General features: G+C 39.6%; 1 protein-coding gene across 5 annotated transcripts in view; it reads left to right on the forward strand.

Moving 5' to 3' along the window:
• The window catches only part of slc2a9l2 (solute carrier family 2 member 9, like 2), a 139,917-nt gene that overhangs the window by 15,335 nt on the left and 105,889 nt on the right, over positions 1–18,693 (forward strand). For 3 of the 5 annotated variants that reach the window (XM_037781709.1, XM_037781718.1, XM_037781699.1), the window contains 4 exons: positions 5,017–5,118; positions 11,231–11,391; positions 11,976–12,100; positions 14,384–14,529. In XM_037781709.1, coding sequence (XP_037637637.1) covers positions 5,017–5,118; positions 11,231–11,391; positions 11,976–12,100; positions 14,384–14,529 — 534 coding nt within the window. The remainder of the gene's footprint in view (positions 1–5,016; positions 5,119–11,230; positions 11,392–11,975; positions 12,101–14,383; positions 14,530–18,693) is intronic. The other 2 variants (XM_037781728.1, XM_037781736.1) reach the window with 1 other exon arrangement.

Genomic DNA, 18,693 nt, shown 5'->3' on the forward strand with positions numbered 1-18,693 from the left:
CGAATATATCTATTTAATATTTCCTTAATTGTCAATGTAGCTTATATAATGATGAGGGGGTGCTTGTCTACAGTCTGATCATCCTGTATCTCATTGGCTGACCACTAGCAGACTCCGCAACTCCCCCATGACACACATTGACATGCCCTCATAGGATGTTTTCACGTGAGAGGTATTATAAAGACAACGGAAAAGGTTGTGCGCACAATTCAAAAGGTCGAAACTGGAACAAAAATGAGTAATTACACATGATTGGTTGGTTTCAACAAGTTGTTTACTGTGTTTTTGGATTATAAGACTAGAATTTACGCTCCCTATTTAATTGTCTTTTTCTCATTTTGAGAACATGCATAAGTTGTTCAAGCAGTAATAAGCCATTTATAGTTGGCAACCTGACCACAGGCAATGAATCCAATCTTATCAGTGTGTCATATCCTTTTGGCACCACTTGTGTTAATAAACATGGTTAAACAAAGAAAATAGTTAGTCCTTTCTTTGTAGTTTCCACATTAAGAAAGTGACTTTCGCTCTCCTAAGCCTTTTGACCGCTACGGTTGTGTCACATGAGAGAAGAAAAATAATCATGTGGTAATCCATCCACGTGGATTTCATAATCACGTGCATGGATTGTAAAACGATTGCTTAACTGAGCGCATGGGATAAGCTCATAGGTTGAGAAGTCCATGTGCTTGGATTGATAAACTTGGAGAGAAACAAGCTATAAGATAATAAAACTCTATAGATTTATCACAATTGAACAGAGTATGGCTGGCTCTGATAAGAAGATACTGGGAAGATAAAGTATTTTAGAAAATAATTTGTGTATGAATAATTAAAAGGATTTGTATAGTGTTTAGTTTAAATGTAATTCTATTTGCCTCTGAAGTTGTTGTACAGATGTCATAATGTGCACTCAATCGACCAATCTGTGTGCACATTTTAGCAATCAGTGTGTACAGATTTCCACATCAACATTGTTTGTTAAACCATGTAACCCTCAAAAAGCTGGAAAGGTTCTCTGGCTGGTTCATCTGATGTTAAACCGGCTAACAGAGAGACGCTTCATTGTGATGTTGATGTTGATCGACTGGTAAATACCGACCCAACGTCTCCTACATTCCCTCATAAAAAAAGAAGTATACTTCAAGTTTGTTTTATGAAGTAAACTTAAGTATACATTAAGTATATTCCCAAGTATACTTTACGTAATAAGTATACTAATATCAATGCACTAGTAGTATACTTGTAAGTGTACTACTTCAATACTTCCCACTTTTTAGTTTATAAAAGTATACTTTTAAGTAGACTTTAAATGTAAGAGTAGTAAACGTTGAGTACACAACTAGTTTACATACAAGTTGTACTTTGTACTGCAACTATAATATGAACAATACTACAAGTGAACTTATTTGTATACTGTTAGTTTACTAGTTATAGCCCATTTTTTAGTTTATGAAAGTACACTTTAAAGTATACTCTCAGTAAACTACTAGTTTATAGTTTTTACTGCAAGTATACTTGTAAGTTTTCTTATGTGAACTTATAGTACTTATAGCCACTACTACTACTTATAGTCAAATATACCTTTCTGTATACTTTTCAGTATATTCCCAAGTATACTTTACGTAATAAGTACACTAATATCAATGTACTAGTAGTATACTTGTAAGTGTACTACTTCAATACTTCTTGGGACTAAATCTGCCCACTTTTTAGTTAGTGTAAGAGTAGTAAACGTTGAGTACACAACTAGTTTACATACAAGTCGTATTTTGTACTGCAACTATAATATGAGCAATACTACAAGTGAACTTATAGATATACTAGTTAGTTTACTAGTTATAGCAAATTTTTTAGTTTATGAAAGTACACTTTAAAGTATACTCTCAGTAAACTACTAGTTTAATAGTTTTTACTGCAAGTATACTTGTAAGTTTTCTTAAGTGAACTTATAGTACTTACCCAAATATACCTTTCCGTATACTTTTCAGTATATTCCCAAGTATACTTTACGTAATAAGTACACTAATATCAATGTACTAGTAGTATACTTGTAAGTGTACTACTTCAATACTTCTTGGGACTAAATCGGCCCACTTTTTAGTAAATGTAAGAGTAGTAAACGTTGAGTACACAACTAGTTTACATACAATTCGTATTTTGTACTGCAACTATAATATGAGCAATACTACAAGTGAACTTATAGGTTAATTTACCAGTTATAGACTTGTGGCCCATTTTTTAGTTTATAAAAGTACACTTTAAAGTATACTCTAAGTAAACTACTGGTTTAATAGTTTTTAATGCAAGTATACTTGTACGTTTTATAAAGTGAACTTATAGTACTTACCCAAATATACCTTTCTGTCTATTTTTCAGTATAAGCCAAGTATACTTGGACTTTTCTGTATACTTGTCAGTACAAGCCAAGGATTCTTAAGTATATTTTTGTTAAGTTTGTCTCTGATAAGTACATACAAAGTCGTCTGAAAGCAAACTCTCTTATTTTAAGTTTAAAAGAAGTATACTAATAGCACACTTGAATAAACTACTTTTTTTTTAAGGGTTTATCGGTGCAGGACTGAGTCCTGTATAGCAAATGTCTTGATGAATTTTTTTTTTCTGCACTTTGTTGTACACCTTTGAGATTGGCATCTTTTAAACAGCTTAAGGACTCATGGCTACCTCTGACGGGTACGATCCTGCTGTTTTCAAGACAACTCTTGGGAATCGATTATTATGCAAACCACGTGTGGTGAAGGAGACGCTGTTGCGTATATGCCTATTTGAGTGATAACATATGCAAATGGAAAAGCAGGACTCTACCGGGGGAGAACTCTACTGGGACACGTATAACAAGTGCATATTGCAAGCATACTATTATCGGTGAGCTATTATGGAATAAAGATACATGGGCAGAAAAAGCACTGATTTAACATACCTCCTACGTAGTGCTACTCTCTAGGCGCTAATTGTTGGGCGGGTGGCTTCCAAGTGTTAGAAACAAATACAGACACACTGCTAAAATAACTTTTAGTAGCCATGTTTTCCCACCTTCACATTCAACTCCTGCTTTTGCTCTGTCGGGTCTTATTGTTGCCACGATCTGCTAAACTCCTAAAGTCCTTTCACTCAGATGGTTACTTTAAATTTGACCTTTCGGGAAGTGATTTAACAGATCAAATCAGATTTTATAGGCCTTACGCTGCAGAGGCCATATGCTAAACCCCCCGTACGGAGCCTGCTCATAGCCGTAAGTGCCTAATTTAGTCCTTTAACATATGAGATTTAATTACTTGTCGCTGAAAGCAGCAGTATCATTCAATCACAAATTTGAATTAGTGGACAGGGAGTCACTTTGAATGAAATGTACCTTCTTTTGCTTTGCTTCACTACATTTTAGCAGATAACATCTTGTGCTCATCATTATATGCGCTCTAATACTTAACTTTGCATTCAAAGGGATGGGCTGACATTGCCATCCAGGGTCATGCCGCTATAACATGGCAAAAAATCTTGTAATCAGTGATTATAAAATATACATTCCTCCATTATCTGTAAGCGCTTATCCTTTTCAGGGTCCCAGCTGACATTGGGCGAAGGTGGGGTACACCCTGGACAGGTCGCCTGACACATAGAGGCAGACAACCACTCATACTCACATTCACACCTACGGGCAATTTAGAGTCTGATTTAAGAATATTTGCTACTAAAAACTTAGTCTCTTAACTCTTTGATCAACCCGTCAATGTACCGTAATTTAAAATCTGGTAAATCTGTTAAAAACAACTATAAAGTAAGTGTAGGTATCACTTGAAAAGGGAGCCTTTATCATGTTGCAAATGGATAACCTTGCAAACATTTGGTATTAGCGGAATCAGCAAAACTTAATTTTACAGGTCCACAAATTTCATTGTAATTAGGTGATAATTAGCAAGTTTAAACGTGTGATTAACTCTGTAAATGGAAACAAAACAAAACGAAAATGCAACAAAACTACTTGGTTAGGTTTAGTAAAAAACATCATGGTTTGGCTTAAAATTACTTAAAGGAGCAGTGTGTAGGATCTGACGGGATCTTGCGGTGAGGTGAGGAGATTGCAACCAACTGAATCCACACCCCCCGTGTGCCAAGCGTGTTGGAGAGCTACAGTGGCCGACGCGAAAATGCAAATGGCCCTCTCTAGAGCCATTTGGAGCAGAGCCAGTGCATAGAGTGTGTGTGTGTGTGTATGTGTGAAGTGAGTAATGAAGCAAAGGAGAGAGAGCGGTAGCGATGGGAGTTTGGTTTGTCCATTCTGAACTACTGTAGAAACATGGTGGTGCTCACTCTAAGGTGTCAAAAACACCCTGACTCTTATTATCAGGTGATTATACACTAAAAAAAACCTACTTATTGATATTATATTCCATTTCTGCCAATAGATCCCCCTAAATGTTACACTGGTCCTTTAAAAACAAAACGAAAATGCAAGAAATGACTAAGTTGCAGGACACGAACACCGGTCCCCTGAGGAAAAGTCCGGTGACAAACATACAAACATAATCCGCTACAAAATACATTTCCTTCCAAATGTAATTACGAATGCAATTTAGTTGTATGTGAACAGAATTTTTAGGAGTCATGTACCTCTACCTATTCACAGCATCCATTTAATCAAATAATAGATTATGTCTTGGCAATGTCATTCACTTTCATCCATTTTTGATGACAGCTACAGCGGTCTTGTGTGACAGCTACCTTTATCATCACACAACCACCATGTGGTTTTTCTTTGTCTCCCTATGTCAAACAGAACATGCATGTTGTTTAAGCAGTGCAACACTCAAGGGCAAAGTGAAGGGAATATTCCAGTTTCCTGGCCGACATACCTGGACCGATATGAAACGTCCTCTGTTGAATCCCCTCGGTTTCGATCCGACCTTGAAGTTGATCAACAACAATGTGATTGCCACTTCCATGTTCATGTTTGTATGCTCAGTATGACCCTTTGTGTTATGTGTGCTCTCTCTTCAGCAGCCAATCACAGCCTGTCTGTTCAGCGCAGCCTTCTTCGGCGCCCTGGGGTCGTCTTTCATTTACGGCTACAACCTCTCCGTGGTCAACGCTCCCTCTTTGGTGAGTCAAACTGTTGCAGAGCTTGCTTGCGAAGAAGCACCATTGATTTCTCTCCATATGGCACTATTAGAAAATCAATAAACATTCATTTAGACGCTGCTTCAGAGCCAAAAATGCAGACGTTCACAAGTATAGACACTGTCATCGTTAAACTAAATCCCATTAGAGAGTGTAGTCATCGCTGGAGAGTTGTCTATTTGTCATTGTCAATTACTGGACTCTATGTTTGCCTACCACAGTGTATGATGTATATGTTTGGAGAGAGTTGTCCTACTGGGTTAATGGTTTCACAGTTTCTCACAGTTTCTGAATAAACATTGAACAGAAACCAACCTCCGGGTCTGAGAAGTGAAGCCAATGCAGAAGTGCCTTAAACAGGCATTCTTTCTAATAGCCAGCAGGGGGCGACTCCTCTGGTTGCTAAAAGAAGTCTGATTGTATAGAAGTCTATGAGAAAATGACCCTACTTCTCACTTGATTTATCACCTCAGTAAACACTGTAAACATGAGTTCATGGTCTCAGTCGCTAGTTTCAAGTCTTCTTCAATACAGCATGATGTTCATTTAGTAAATTATGGTCCCATTTAGAGTGAAATAGACCATAAAGGAGGGGATGCTTTAGGGCGTGGCTACCTTGTGATTGACAGGCTGCTACTAGAGATAACAGATATTTAGTAGTCGATACCAATACCAGTGAAATTCCATGATTCTCGATACCAATTTGATACCATGGTAAAATACAAAAACTCTTTTGTTTTTTAGAGAATCACGACTGTTGCGTCTGCCTCGATCAGCAAATCAATCAGTTTACTGTCTTAAACTGACGTCCACCCAGTAACTTGAATTATAAAGGACAGAAAGCTGAAAGCTGTAGACTGTTCACTGCACATTAACCTTTGCTTTCATGCTCCAAGTATAAAATGTCCTTTGTGTCGTTTATAGCTGCGATGTGCTGCATGTGCAGAACTCAGCTGCCAGGGTTCTCACCCGCACCAAGCCCTGGCAGCACATCACCCCTGACCCTCATCCACCTCCATTGGCTCCCGGTCAAGTCCCGCATCAACTATACAATCCTCCTCCTCACCTACAAAACCCCTCAATACCCTTGCTCCTCAGTACCTATCTGACCTCCTCCACCCATACACACAGTCCCGGAAGCTGAGATCCTCAGGCACGGGTCAGCTCTCCATACCCCAGACAAACCCGATAGGGCTCCGCAACGCCCCATCTCTGGACAGCTTCAAAAAACTCCTTAAAACCCAGCTCTTCAACAAGGCCTATGGCCTCTAGCTACTGTTGTGTTCCATTTTTTGTGTCTATTTATGTCTATGTTAAGCGTCCTTGGGTTTCTTGATAGGTGCTATATAAATCCAAGTTATTATTCTAATGTATTTTGCACGGATTACAGACAGTTAAAAGAGCAAAGTTACTCTAAAGTGTAGCCAGCATTATCTTCAGCACCACGGACAGCGAGCCAATCTTAAAGTGAAGTGCAGCTGCAACTGGCAAAGGAATATTAAAAGGAGCGTTAAAAAATGCATGGGCATTAAATTCTAATATACTCTTAAGATCTTAGACATTAAAAATGTGACCAGACGGCAAACTTCCACTCATTTTAGAGTCAAAGCATCTTTCCTGGCCTCAAACAGTAAAAGCAGTAAAAGCAAACGCTTCCTATTCACATACTCCTCGTTTCAAACCTAGTTAATATTTATGTTGCTTGAGAGATCAGATATTCTGATCTGATTTACCTGGCCACATTTCTTTGCTTTAACTGGGTTTCTAATTACCCCTTTCTCACATGTGCCGTATAAAAGACTAAGTACAGGGAAAATGTTGTTGTGCCAGCAGCGGTCGAGAGGGATCAAAGGAAAGATTTTTTCTAAGAGCAATACATCCTCATATTCAAAATAATTTAATCCAAAGTGCAACTAAAACCGACACTTAACACTAAGTAGCCTTCAAAAACATTTGCTCCAAACTGTGCTCTCATTACACGGCCTGCCCTCTCTAAGTACTGTTGCTTTGACTCAAACACACGAAAACAGGAAACAGCAAAAAATGCACTTGAAAAAAATAAGACTTGGTTCAGAAATTATGGAAAATGCTATATTAAAACAAATCAAACAAAGAAATACAATGCAATGAAATGCAATTACGGTGTGTGGTGTTTGCGAATGATTAAGGTTAGGCATTGACCTCTAATAGTTAAGGTTAGGATAGGTCGTTGGGCAGCGAGCAGCAGCGTAACATAATTGTGATTGGCCCCGGTGCAAATTCTTTTCTTGGGCCTTCCCCGCAAATCGTGCACATACACGCACATACACGCGCACAACCACTCCAGACAATATCAAAGCAGACAATTGTTATGCCACCATGGAGAGGCTCACCATGCAACTCCCATACTGCAAACCAGCCTTAGATCAGCATCACGGACAGCAGCCAGAGCGCCAAATTTATCAACGCTAAAACTTAACAGCCTGCCCTGGACTCAGATTTCAGTAGCTGCACATTTTCCAACATATGGTGGTATAGATTTAAATCCCTTATCCCACTGCATAATAACAATAATAAACCAGTACTCACCCATTAGAATTATTGTGCTGAGGAGTTATCTATTTGATACCTCCTCATTTCTCTACGAAAACCTAAATAAGGTGGCAGCCGGCTGGAGGGAGATCGCCAGGGAGCTGAAAGTTTCCTACTACTGTTGGATATATTGTATTCAGCATTGTATTGTATTCATTATATTGTCATTTTCAGTAAATATCACAATATTAAATGTGTGTTTATAAAGAACAAACGTAGGAAGATAAGTGGTTACATCTCCAGTCTGATCTCAAGCTCACAGCCGATAGGTAGCCTACGTAGTTTGTTTACATGACGTAACAACAGTGTATATCAGGGCTTCTCGACCTTTTGTAACTTGAAGCCCACTTCTGATTAATAAACTATTTCCAAGGACCACCTTCCCAAATAAATGACAAACTGGGCTATAAATAATAAATATGTGTTATGCCACTGTCAGGTGTAATGACCCACACAAATATTCAGCTTATCCTCACCCATCACTTCCTGCCGTTATGAATCCAAAGTATTCAGGGTCATATTTCTCACAACACGCTGTGGAGTTTACTGGAGCAGGGTTGTCTCCAACATCAGTTTTTAGTTCCAAAAAAACACTCCATTTTGTGTCACTGCATCCGAGAACATTATGTCTGAAAAGTGGAGACTCGTGGGTACCCATTGAACCCATTTACATTCACATATCTTGAGGTCAGAGGTCAAGGGAAGCCCTTTGAAAATGGCCATGCCAGTTTTTCTTTGCCAAAATTTAGCGTAACTTTGGAGCGTTATTTTCAAGCTCTTCCCGACAAGCTAGCATGACATGGTGACCAATGTATTCCTTAGATTTTCTAGTTCCATAATACCAGTATATACCGTAAACTCCAGCTTCAAAACTGAGCCCGCTACAACCTCCAAAAGACAGAATAGCGTCCATCAGATTTTGAAGAGGTTAATCTAACCATTTGAAGTACCTTCGCGGCCCACTAGATGGCGCTCTGAGGCTCACCGGTGAGCCCCGGCCCAGTGGTTGAGAATAGCTGGTGTATATAATGGATTCAGTGTGGACACGGTGTAGGAATGGGATTTTTGGGCCATGACGGCTTCTTGACCGGTTGCAGCGTCGATATTTACGCCACTTGCAGCGAGTCTCGCGAGACTTTTTGCAGATCTCAGATCAGATTTCGCAGTTTGCGGGTTCCCTTCTAGACACAACCATGATAATATCTGCACAAAGCCCCACCCCGAGTCGTGATTGGACAGTTGATTCTTTTTCATTTTGGCATGAATGAAAAAAACAGGTCAATGCCACTCTGTGAAATACATTATGCACCTCTTCGCTTTGTTTTCTGTGTTGTGATTTTAATGTGGCATGGACAATTCACATCACAGTGAAAAAACTTAATTCAGGTATTTAAGTAAAAAAAGTATGCAGTTTTAACATGTGTTTTTCATTGGATTATGATGCACTCTGATCGCCAGAGACTTTTGGCTGAACTCATTACTGACTGAGCTTGGTGCATGTTTGCATGGAGTGACAAAGTCACATCCTGGGTAATTATTAATCTTCTCCATGTGACTTGGCTGAATGAACTGCAATGAAAAAATGAGGTGACGGGTGATAGTGGTGTTTTCAGAAGTCACATCAACGTCACATCAAGAGTAACTTTTCAGTCTAATGTTAAAGAAGCGAGGCACTCACAGCTGTTCTGCCTGACGTCTGCAAGGACATACCACACCTGAGAGCTATAGCACACAGTGGAAATGACCGTAACCCGTGCCACCTGTGCTTCCAGCGCTCTGCGTCAGCCTTTTACCACTATAGGTTTACAAGGATACTGTTTGAATTTTGTTTGGTGCTACGATAATTCATGATATCTTCATTTCATAACCCTGAGCTGCCACCAAATACTATATAACATGGGTCTCAAATGTGAAATGCAAGATTAAAGAAAAATGCAAGGCCATTATGTGTCGTATTCTTCAGAGCTGACAAATTCCCCCATAAAAAAGGACACTTCAGTCAAAGCTTATTGCTTGGATGAGACACCGTGTTCGATGAAGCTTGAAGCTTTACTTTAATCCATTCATTTAATGCAGTCGCTCAGTTTGCTCTCTGGGGTTACATATCACATTTAGAAATTCTGTTTTTGCAGTTAAGTTTATGAAACACATCTGTGATACATCATCATGCCTTGATAAGGATTTATTATAACGTTAAACAGCATAGAGGACACATAGTGGTCACTACAGTGGACAGCTGTTTAAAAGCAGTTTTCTTGTAGGTTTTGATGGTATAGTCAAAGAGTATAGAAGCAAAGAGGAGAAACTCCGGTGCTTTTTTGACAATAGTTGTTAGAAGGTGCTGCTGTAGCGCTTTCGCCATTTTGGACTGAAAATGCCAATGAGTCCATGGATAACTTTTTTTTTTAGCTAAATCAACTTCCCGGTACCAACACTTAAATAGTCCTCATGTAAATCATTATGTCCATAAAGATGTAAACCGTTCACTAATAGCGTAATCCAGAGTTAATTTCCTCAACATAATGAACTTGCATCAGACCCATACATGTAGGTCTGAACCGCCTTTCAAGCTCATATGACATATCCGGTTCCTGTTAGCTGTATGTGGCTGTAATAATGGAAATATTGGCTGTAATTCATCACTTTTATTATCTTATAATACCCATGGGCTGTGTGCTGTAAAGCCTGTACCGTGGTGGATGTATTAACGTCTCTGTTCCCAAAACAACCGGCTATCAGTCAGTAGTAGCACGCACGAAATGAACAGAAGTTAACATGGTTGTAACGTAAGGCTATTTACTAACCTCTTATACATCCGTGGTCTGTTGTCTGTTGTACATCAATTTTGGAGGTCCTTGACATGAAAAGGTTTGAGATTGTTCCCAAAAACTATGTGCTGGATTTGCATTTATGTCCTTCGCTCACTTTATGCTCCCCTGGGAAGCGGCCGGATACAAAAGTTTAATGAATAAGTAAGTAAGTAAATAGTTATAGTAGTATGCATATTTAAAATATTTTATTGTTCAACACAGGCCATTTCAGTAGAGACATTAAATATATGACAATAGAATATTAAATAATATTGTTTTGCTTTTGTACGGCACTTTGTAGGCGGACGTTTTACTAGCGTCCGGTAATCGCTTTCAGTCCAAAATGGCGGAGGCGTAGCTTTGCTGCCGGGCGCTGATGTTGCAATTAATGGAACAAACAATTGACTTTCACTTCTTAGCAATATATTCTTTGGTTGCACATCAGCAACCACAGCGGACACTATAGTGCGTCATCCCATACACTGCCACCCGCTGGCCAGCCGTTGTAAGTGCAACACAAATTTCTCAAAACAAAGATGGCTGACGGAAGGACAGAAATACTTAATTTTTGAGTTGTCATAGTGGAACTGCTTTTTAGTTACATTTGGATTGTGGGTTTTGCCTTTAAATTTGAATGAAAAATGGGAACAGTGTAATAATTTACCTTTCAAATGGATTATCAATTTGTCTCCCGTGTCTCTCTTGTATTGCAGTTCATTCAAGCTTTCTACAATAAGACGTGGATTGAGCGATATGGAGAGCCTCTTGGAGCAGAGACGGCCACCCTCTTCTGGTCCATCACAGTGTCCATATTTTCTATCGGAGGCCTTCTCGGAGCGGTGTCCGTCTCCGTAATACTCAAAGTACTGGGAAGGTGAATTGACTCACTTGCACTTCTAATCAAGTCTCGTTCATGTAACACAGAAGTATGTAGCCGGTTAGTTCATGTGAGTCACAGTGTGTGTGTGTGCCGCTCTGGCTTGCTAATTGCTGCCGCCTGAATGCACCATTATTTTGAGTCTCAGATTCAGACCAGCCTTCAGGTCCTCTGAAAGACCTGTGTTCATAACATAATGATTAATTTGGTATATAATACTTCTCTTAATTATTATTATTATTTTCTTTATAAAGGCTCTATTAACCTTCGCTAGGTTTTGCTCCAAAACATCTTGTTGAAATGCCTCTTCTTAAAACTTCCTTAAATAGGAAAGCATTTATGAACATTTAATATGTTGTTGGGTTTTATCATTCCACTCTTGCCATTTCACATTTTTTTTTTACTTTATTTTATCCCCCGGTGTTTTGGTTTTTATCTGCAGCGCTATGTAAATAAAGTTTTATTAATAAGATACAATTATCTTTATGAAGAAATTACATTTGTGTCGGATCATTTGAACCTGCGCCTATATGTGATGTTTCTCTCTTTTTACAACCATATTCTCTTCTTGACACTTCTAGAAAGGGAACCTTGCTGTTGAATAACATCTTCGCTCTAATAGCTGCTGTGCTGCTGACTTTCGGCGAAAGTGCCAAATCCTTTGAGATGCTCATCATTGGCCGGTTCATAATCGGGGTGGACTCTGGTAAGTGTTGAATTTACTAATTTTATATACTCATCACTCACCAGGCAGTGTACGAAGGTTAGTGTGGAGCAAACTACTACATGGTAGAGAGAGAGAGTAAAATGTAAATGTAATAGTGTAAGGCCTAGTCCACACGTACACAGGTACAATTTAAAAAAAAATCTCAAGTGAAGTTCTGTCAGCGTCGGCAGGTTGGGCCACACACACACAAACACACGCACGCACACACACACACACACACACACACACACACACCGGTGGGAGGTCTGTGTTGCTAGCTTCGGGGCTAACCCCCTTCACTTTAATCAGCAGGGGTCAAGCAAGAAACAAGAGCTTGGATCGGGTCTTGATGAGTTGTAGCATTTGTTCACCATGAGCCTGAACCGTACACACTGCGCTGCTGCAGTCACAGCTATAACGTTACTGATAACTTCATACTCACCGTCAGTCACACGCTCGCTCTCTCCCTCTCTCTCTCTTGACTGCACACTCGCTAATGTTACGAGCTGCTGGGATTGTAATACGCTGGCTGACGGAAGCCTGTGTTGTCTTGTCACTCCAAAAAACACACACACTACCTAGTAAACAAACACAATGTGCGCCTCTTCCCCTCTCCCCCCCTCTACTGATATTTGATCTCCGTCATGTTGCCGGTGTTATGTCGAAGTCACCGTCCTCGGCTAAGCAGATGCTCACGGCCTGTCAGATACTAATGAGTCCGTAAGTCTGTTTATATTATGTAAATCACGTTGTCATATTATTACTAATACAAGCTGGATTTAGCGCTGTGACGTCGTTGGCACAGATCGCATGTGTGCGCTACTTTTTATTTTGCCAGAATGTGTCATAGTGACAAATACCGGTTCAGCCGGTTGGCATAAAATCAAACCGGTGTAAGCTCGTACGCCGGACTGGAGCGGACTGGCAAAAACAGAAATCGATCCAAACTTTAGCAAACACTCTGACGTTACAAGTCAAAAACTAATTTTTCCCTGTCTCTGAAAACGGAGTTTCCAAAAATCTTCACCCTTGCCGAGTTCTACAAAATATCCATTTTCTCCATTTTCAGTGACCATTTTCAAGGCCCGAGTCAAGTACAGATGTTGGACAGCATATTGGACTGTGTTATAATCAAAAGTTGCACAATGGTACTCAATGTACTCGTTTTCCCAAGAATGCCACTTACTAAAGTTCCCAAAACTTAGATATGAAGTTGGTTTACCATCTTTACCATTAAACGGAGTTCACTTTCTACGATCTAGCAGCTTCCAAACATATGAACGCACATTGATCTATATTGCTGAGTACTGCCTTAGAGAAACAGTCAACTTAAAAAAAAGCTTCAAATGAGATCAAAACGTTTACTTCATTTAAGTGATAAGAAGCTTATGGTGTAACCCCACCCCGAGGAAAAAGAAACATCTATGGGAATCGGCAGATATATCAAAGGGGTTTTACTTGACAAACTTGAATACACTGATGATCAGTGAGCTGTCAGTGAGACTTTGATTACAGGTCGGATTCTCCCTTCTGAGAGAACGTCTCCAATCATGGAGGAAGAGCTTAACATCAGTGCTCCTCATCCCTGTGATTGTGGGTTACATCACCTGCGGACATAAATTTCCGTTGATCAAATTCTAGTTACCAAAAATTGCCAGACAGCGGCTTGACTCAAACCAGCTGATTTTGAAAGTCTGATAAGCACTTACCTCCTCCTGACAAGCCTCTTATTTGGGGAAAATGAGTGCTACAGTGCTTACATCCTAAAGTAAGTCTGAGGGTCTTAATGTTAAAGGGTTCAGGAACAACATCCAGCTCAGCACCGATGTGTGTTACCTAAAGAATTATACTTATTCTCTGCAGAGCGCGATCGCAATTTCTAAACCGTGGAAACTGATTTGTGCAAAAAGCTGTCTAAGGATTAAATGTTCGACCAAAACTGACCATTTCTAATTCACAAGGCTGTCTCTGTGAGTACCCGTAACATTGCTACACAATTCAAGTGAGTTCAGCTCAAATGTTGCTGGATGTTCTGTAGAAAGACGATACAGATTAAGGTACAGATTGAGAAGCAATTCAGACATACGCTTTCAAGTGTTTTAAAAGAAACATGGAGGGATACTTTCTCCTGGTATCATGTTGTATATGTTTTTCCACTCGGCGGTGAGGGAGTGGTATCGCATTCAAAAAATAGTGTTTAGGTCGGTTATGTGTCACGTTAAACATGGATCTGCCTTTTGTCCTTTTCATATTAAGATTTTAATATGTTGTTTTTTTAAACAGGTGTAGCTCTCAGCGCCCTCCCCATGTACCTGGGAGAAATTACGCCAAGACATGTCCGAGGTTCCGTCGGCCAGTTCAACTCCATCCTGATCTGCTTGGGAGTGTTCACGGGACAAGTGCTTGGGCTGCCCGAGCTGCTGGGTCAGGTCAGTGTTGTTAGAGATTGTAGACTGTAGGAACATATGGAACTATTATTTGTGATGGTACCCTACATGTATATAATATACATATGTAGATTAAGCTTTGTGCAATCTTTTCTATCCCTGGATTACAAAGTGGAGCCTGGGTGGAGCACAGGAAAAGATTTGACTTTGTATGTCATGAGAGAATTTAGTGCTTTTTCTCTTGACTTTAAAGGTGCTAAATATGATATCCAGAAGAGCATTAATATAGCAGCAAACAACTATTAGCTATGTAAAGATGTAGATGAGTAATGTCTACCTGAGCAGAGGATGAAGTCACCCTCCCTCTGTGTGTGTTGTAATCAGAGTTTCTCTCTGCTTTGTTGACATATCCGGGTCGACTGTGTGTGCTTTTAGTGCATGTGAGCGTGCCCCACTGGCCGCTCTGCACTGCTCTCGTACAGAGGTTACAGCTGATAACGCCATCCCGACTGAAGGTTACTCACTGTTAGCTCTGTGAGCACTGTTGTCGTTGTTTTCACTGTTAGCACCGTTAGCTACGAGCTGCCGGCTCAGCTGTTGCTGTTGAGATCCGTGTGGATGCAATAGAAATGCTCCCAATCTCGCATTTAGCACATTTGCTCTGGAGCCATCATCTAACAGTCGTGTATGAGCTGCATATTAATGCCGTTCTGCTTTGCCTCCAGCATTCAGCCATTGTGGATGCTGTTAGTAGGCAATTTGTATTGATTAGTCGTAGTACTAGATATGTTGTCACTTGTTCCACCCTTTCTGCCAAGAGAAAACAAACATTCAGTATAAGTAATAGGTAGGAATAAGATTAGTGATATATCTCCAGATGTTTTTTCCTCCGTTTCTATAACATAAAAGGGATTCATTTAATAATTTCAGTTGACTTAAAAATGAATAAACGTGGTGTAGGGAAACAGGTTGTTTATCCATGGCGTAAGATGTGTTGAAGCAAAGGCGCTGGATCCTGCTTTTGCTGCTGTAGCAGATAAAAAAAGAATTACCTTGTTGCACACTGTATCCCCACCCCAAACATTTTTCAACACATTGCAATGCTTAGTATTGCTGGGTGTGGTCAGAGGTGCATGAATTGTGTGGAGTGACATTTAAAGGAGGACTGCATTGGACCCTTGCAGTAAAGGGTAAAGGGTAAAGGGCACTTATTTTATTCAAGAGAAATGCCAAGAGTGAATGGCAAATGGGTAAATCTATGTAGATTCATCTCATTTAGTCAGGAAGGAGAATGACGAGTCGAAAACCCCCAACATGAAAACAAGCTTTTGCAGAAGTTCATTGCTGGGAAGTCTGTGGCATTTTATCCTCAAACCTTGAGGTCATATGAGTCCAAATAAATAAAGTAAAAAAAACACTCCACAAATGTATGGCGCAACATAGAAAATCAAACACAGGAAGTCTGACTTTAATACAGTTTCAGATAATAAAATGGACAGGAGAGGATTACAAAATAATTAAAACGTTCATGGCTTCATTAGATAATATGGATAAGATATACTTAGTGAAGATTAAACCAGACACGTTTAGACTACTTTTTGGTTTCCTTTAAACTGATCACTCAAATAACCAAAGTCATAATTACTAATAAAATGCATTCAGATCATACCCTTATTGGAATAAATATGATTACCTCTGACCATAAGAGAGGCCCCGGATACTGGAAATTAAATCAATTACTCTGAGAGGACGAGCATGTCATTGAAGCCACAAAGATCTTCACTGAGGACTTTTTTCAGTGAAATGAAGGAACAGTAAACTCTCTAGTAGTTTGGGATGCTCCGAGACGTCACTGTATTCAGTACAGGTAAAGGAGGATTAACAGCAGTTAACACAGGAAACTGATCAATTGTCTAGGCTTATAGGTGATAAATATGATACAAAAACATCATATTACTAGAACTAGAACTTATCTATGAAGAAAAATCAATTCAAACTTTCCATAAAAAAGTAGAAAAATCACACCACTCATGTACCAGTACTGACCCTTTCTTCCCAACGATGCGGCTGAAATTAACATCTGAACATTTTTTCAGGTATTTAACGCTTCATTTTACGGGTCCGCAAATTTCATGGTAATTAGGTGATAATTAGCAAGTAACCTATTTGAAATTTCTTCGGAATTAATGCCAAATTACCCAAAAATTTACTTCAAAATATATCGAAAATTACTTGATTATAAACATTATTTAATGATTATATTCCGCTACTTCCCAATAGCTGGTAATTTATTTAATACATTTCCAGGAAAACAGGTCAAAATTCCGGTAACGGGTAACAAGGTAAAACTGGTACAGGTTCAGGGTTAGGGTTCAGCTACAGATGGCTGGAAAGCAAAGGCATGAACAACATTGACAATGTAGCAGTCGACTGGGTAAAAGGGGCTGATATGAGTACTGCAGGGCCGATGAGGGCAAGGTCCGGTGGTGGAAAAGGTGGGTAAGGAGTTACTGCAGGGCAGAAGGGAGAGGCTGGATCTGAAATGACCTACAGTATACGTTTATATAGGAAAAGCCTTAAAAATATCCCTATTTACCCCACAGATTACATCTGATATATATATAATTATATATTATAATAAATATATTAAAGTCCTTACTGACTCCTTCAGAAGATTTTTGTCTTTTTAAGTGAGCAATTTATATGTAATAATTAACCAGATAAAATCAAAAGAGCATACTTATATATAATTCATCTGAAGAGGGAGCCATGAAACTTTGAAGCCTAAAAGGTTTCAATTATTCTTTAAAATCTGTCTTGCCAAAATTACACCAAAATCAAGATTATTCAAAAGCTTCCACCCCAATGTGCAAATTAAAGACTTTAAATGTAAAGTTACTTTAACCAGTTTAAAAAATGACTTATTTCCAAGATTGTCTGCATTTATGGACGACGCCATAACACAGACCTGTTTGACTGTGTACATTTTTTTAAGGCACAGGAACACCTGAGCCTTCGGGAAGGATGGGGATAAAAAAGTGAATATATTATCAGTTAGGTATACAGTCAGATTATTTGGGGAATTGGGAGCCTGTGCCGTCCCTGTTGGCTGGCTTTTCTTCCTCCCTGTCTTCTGCTGGCACGCTGCTGCCAACGGATGCTGCTTACATCTCTGCTATAGCATCAGTTCCTTTGCATTTCTCCAGTACAGCCTGGGATCGACGACGTGTCCGTCATCTCTAATCAGCTAGCTACAATGCCTTCCTGACTTACCCTCGGTTTCACACCAATTTGCACCTTAATTCTTATAACTCTTGCGACTGGCACGTCTGCTACGTGATCTTAACAGTCTCAGCGGTCAAGGTGTGATTAGGTTTAAATGTCAAGAGCCGATGAAGCCGATGAAGCCTCGTGGATGAGTGGCAGACTTCTTCAACTTTGCAGCTACAGTCCGGCAGATCTTTTCATTTCGGTGTCAGATTGTGCCGGAGAAGAAAGACAGACTCCTCCACTCGCACTTAATGATTCCCCATCACTTTTCAAATGAGCAGCGTGTGTCCTCCTCAGCCACTTCAGCAATATAGTCACGTGTTTTTTACCCTGCAGAGTATCTGATTAGTTCTATATGTCCCTTGTTTCAATAAGAGTGCAGCAGGAATTATCAATCACACCTTGTTTACCCTAGAGGGAACGTTATCCTCCTCAATGCCCACAGCTTTAGCAATGTTGACTCGGCCCACTGCGGAGGCATTTTCGCGACAGGGATCCAGACTTCATCTATACAATTGATTATTCATGTGCTAGATTTTCCGTTTATCTTTTAGGGATGAAAACAGACATTAGCCTGAGGCACTTAATGCTTTGAAAGCCAAATTCCGTTGTGTAATGTGAACAGAAAGCCAATAATATAAAGCACTCCACTCCTGGCATATTCTGTTGACTTAAGCTCACTGCCTACTTTAGCCACTGTATTAAACAAAATAATGACTGAATCTATTTCCTCTAAATTGTTTTCCCAAATTCAAAGCATGCACTTATATCTTTTGGCGGATGTGTGCTGTTCTTTTAGGCTTAGGCCAAATGTATGGATTACTACAATCTGATAGAAATATCACACATAAATCAGTGGCAATAGCGGCTTCCGAGTACTGAAGTTGTAAATACGAGTAAACTGTTTGGAAGCTAATTATCCCATCAAACCGTGGA

Source organism: Sebastes umbrosus, chromosome 1, assembly GCF_015220745.1.
Source record: "Sebastes umbrosus isolate fSebUmb1 chromosome 1, fSebUmb1.pri, whole genome shotgun sequence".
NCBI lineage: Eukaryota > Metazoa > Chordata > Actinopteri > Perciformes > Sebastidae > Sebastes > Sebastes umbrosus.